Source organism: Phodopus roborovskii, unplaced genomic scaffold, assembly GCF_943737965.1.
Source record: "Phodopus roborovskii unplaced genomic scaffold, PHOROB, whole genome shotgun sequence".
Taxonomy (NCBI): Eukaryota; Metazoa; Chordata; class Mammalia; order Rodentia; family Cricetidae; genus Phodopus; species Phodopus roborovskii.
Window position 1 is genome coordinate 371,772 of NW_026125857.1, and position 3,368 is coordinate 375,139.

At 47.1% G+C, this 3,368-nt stretch overlaps 1 protein-coding gene across 1 annotated transcript; it reads right to left on the reverse strand.

Moving 5' to 3' along the window:
• Window positions 1–1,015: 1,015 nt before the first annotated feature.
• On the reverse strand, window positions 1,016–2,850 carry Gpr101 (G protein-coupled receptor 101). The gene has a single exon (XM_051178844.1). The coding sequence runs from the start codon at window positions 2,761–2,763 to the stop codon at window positions 1,246–1,248; it is 1,518 nt and encodes a 505-aa protein (XP_051034801.1). The 5' UTR covers window positions 2,764–2,850; the 3' UTR covers window positions 1,016–1,245.
• Between the last annotated feature and the right edge of the window lie 518 nt (window positions 2,851–3,368).

Sequence of the window (3,368 nt, forward strand, 5' to 3'; positions counted from 1 at the left end):
GAAATCTGTGAGGAGGAAGAGATAAAATATAAATGAATTGGGCATTTATAAGTGAAAGATTGAACTCTAATAAAGACAAGGTAACACTAGAATCTTAACCTCTGACTATGGTTACCATCATATACAAAGTCCTTGCTAGTTATTGTGAAAGTATCCTTTGTCATTTCTGACACTTACATTCTCCCCTGCATTTGTGCCATTCATACCTGAATTTCTTTTCTTTTTTTAACCTGAAAATACTGTTTAACCAAAAAGTCAATTTGAAATGAAACAAAGTAAAACACGAGTGGTTGGCAGAGATCTGGAGAATTCTTGTGAGCATTCCAACTCGGTCACAGAAGAGAAGTAGCAAAATAGCAGTCCGGTTTCTTTCCTGCTGTTACTCAAATAGGAGACAGAAAATATTTGTGTCAATTAACAATTTTCCATTTGCACAGAGGTCAGTCCCAGCCCACGTAGAAACCCAGGGTAGGGGAGGATAGAGGAAGAGAGGAGAGGAGAGAGAGGGAGAGGGAGAGGGAGAAGGAGAGATATGATTGTTTAGCTCCATGGATATGTCTTAGTTCTTCATTTCCTTCTTTGAACTAACTCTCCATTTCATGTATGTCCTTTTCTAGATCCTTTTTAGAGAACCTAGAAGCATTCTTTACAGTCTAACTGCATAATTCCACTTTGTTGAAGTTTTCACTATAGTCTTTGCACCATATTGTGGGGCTCTTCAGTACAGAAATTGGCTCATACGATGATCAGTCCACCTAGCTCTGCTTTGGGGGCTCCAAAAAGTTATTTGATCAGTTGCTTTTCTTTCAGTTGAACACAGTCTATAGCCCCAGCCCATTAGTTCTTGACCTGCAGGTCAAATAGCTCTTATGTCCACAGGCATCACTTTCCCTTTTACTCAGAGCTAAAGCTGCCATTGTGTCGCCATTTTGTAGCTCTGGGGATGCAGGCAAAATACAAAGAACAGTTCCAAACCAGATAGCCCTTGTTTTAGGAAATTTGGAGCCTAATATGGTAGGAATCCTCAAGTCCATTCCTTAATGGGCTTTACCTTTCAGAAAAGATCCAAGTCTCTACTTCTTCCTTATATTTATCTGCCTTGTGGTGGGAAAGGATGCATGTGCAACACCTTGGCCTGAAATGATAAGGATTGGCACTAATGACATTGTGGGTGGTGCACTGAAAAGAAAGCCGCTTGTGTTTTCTGTCGTATGGACAGTTAAAAGTTTGCCTTAGAAGTAACTTTTAAGGTGAAGTCGCAGAATCGCGGGAGGGGACAACCTTGCCTTCAGTGCCAGCTTCGGTTTCATGTAGGTTACGGCGGTTGTTCTCTTCAGAGGGATTTTTCTTACAGAATAACTTCTTCAGAACCTCCTGGATTTCCTTCTTGATGGCCTTGTGCATGTAACCATAGACATAAGGGTGGATACAGCACTGCAGGAAGAAAAGCCAGATTATTATGGTGATCACCCACTGAGGTACCTGGGTTTCGACATCCACCCACACAGCCAGCACAGCCAGAAAGCAGTAGGGCCCCAGAGACAGCACATAGGAGAAAATGATGAGGAAGATCACTCTGGCAGCTTTGCACTCATAGCACCGGGGCAAAGGTGGGTTGCTGTAGCTGTTCCGACGACTCGCTGGGAGGCTCTCAGGGATGTTCACTGCCTCGACATCATCCTCACTGAAATGGACGTCATCCATGCCAAACTCTATGTCATCTTCACCCAAATCGATGCTGCACTGATTAACATCTAAGCTGCCAGTGTCTGCCATGGTGCTGCTCACCTGCACTTCGCTGCTGCCTTCCAGACCTTCCATGCTGCTATTACTGCCCTTGGACTCAGAAATACCTGCACTTAAATCTAGGCTTCCTTCTCTAGCCTTCATGATGATGTCCTCGGCTTCCATGAGATCCTCTTCCACCTTGATGCTGCTTTCCTTGGTCCTGGTCTCCCCTTCACCTTGGTACTGGAATTCATTCTCATCCTGGAACTCATCCCTCTTCTTTATTCGCCTCTCATTGTCAGTCTTCACAGACTCCTTGGCTCTCACCCCCAAGCTTCGGCTCTTGACGTTGTACAGCAGAGCATGCTGCCGGCGGGCTGCACCAAACACTACAGAATAGCAGGCAATCATAACAACCAGTGGAACAACAATAAAGGAGACCACACTGATAATGGTATAGCTTGGGCTGGCTCCCCAGATCATGGAACAGAGGGCATTACGGTCATCAAAAGTAGCCTGGCCCCAGCCATAGAGAGGAGGTGTGCTCTGCAGAATAGCCATAAACCAGGTGCCATAGAGGAGGCCATAACCACGTCGGTTGGTCATCTTGGATGGGTAGGAAAGAGGGTGGATGATGGACAGATAGCGATCAATTGACACTACCACTATGGTATTGACACTAGCAAAGGCAAATAAGTGGGTGAGGCTAACCAGGGCTGTGCAAAAGTGGATGTTGAGAGGCCAAAAGATAGGAATGGAGGTGGCCATCACCCAGGGGGCCACGAGAGTAATCTGCAGCAGGTCAGTGACGAGGAGATTGAAGATGAACCGGTTGGTCACCTGCAGCAACTGTGGCTTACGGTGCAACACATAAGCCAGCACTACGTTGCCCACAAAGGATACACTGAGGAAGGCGAACAGCACAGTGGCTCGGATGATGCCATGAGCTAGACTAATAGGCATCTTGGAGAGGGGCATGCACACTTGGCTGCTGCTGTTGTTCTCTTGAGTGTTGTTGGTGCAGGTGGATGTCATGGTGATGGCAGGCAGGCAGGAGCCAAGGTGCAGCTCAGTGTCGGCACCAGTGGGCAAGGAGACGTGCAGCCTGCACGCTATCTATACTGAGGGTGAGAGAGAAACATGTGGGCAGCGTTAGTGCCTTGCAGAGACAAGCCTCTGAGCCCAGCAGCAGCAATGCAGGGTCCCTCCCTTAGACCCCTGCTTAGTCTCAACCCCAATCAGACCAGTTTCTCTGGCTCCTCTTGTAACTCTTGGGGTCTTGCTGCCACTCTGTCTTTCTTTCTCTTCCTCTTGTTAGTGCAGTGGGCACTCCCTCAGCCTGTCTCCCCCATGTCTTTTGGAGATTTGTTCTATCTCGATGACGCATGCATGTACACTGCCTGCTTAGGGAGTCTAGAGTTCTGTCTCCACTGTTTTCCTGGGGGTATTTTTCCTCATTCAAAGAGTGTATGCCCCTATTTCCACAGACACTGTCTCATCCTTCACTCTGTAATATTCCTTTTCAGTTTCTCCCTAGCACGTACATAGCCCGTCTATGTCTGGCTGTCACTGCCCTCTGTCTGATAATGCTATCTCTCCCTCCCACTCTCGGTGCTCTGTCTCTCAGTCTCTGCGCGATT

Coding starts and splice junctions, on each gene's coding strand:
- Gpr101 (XM_051178844.1), bottom strand. CDS start 2,763: ATGACATCCACCTGCACCAACAACACTCAAGAGAACAACAGCAGCAGC.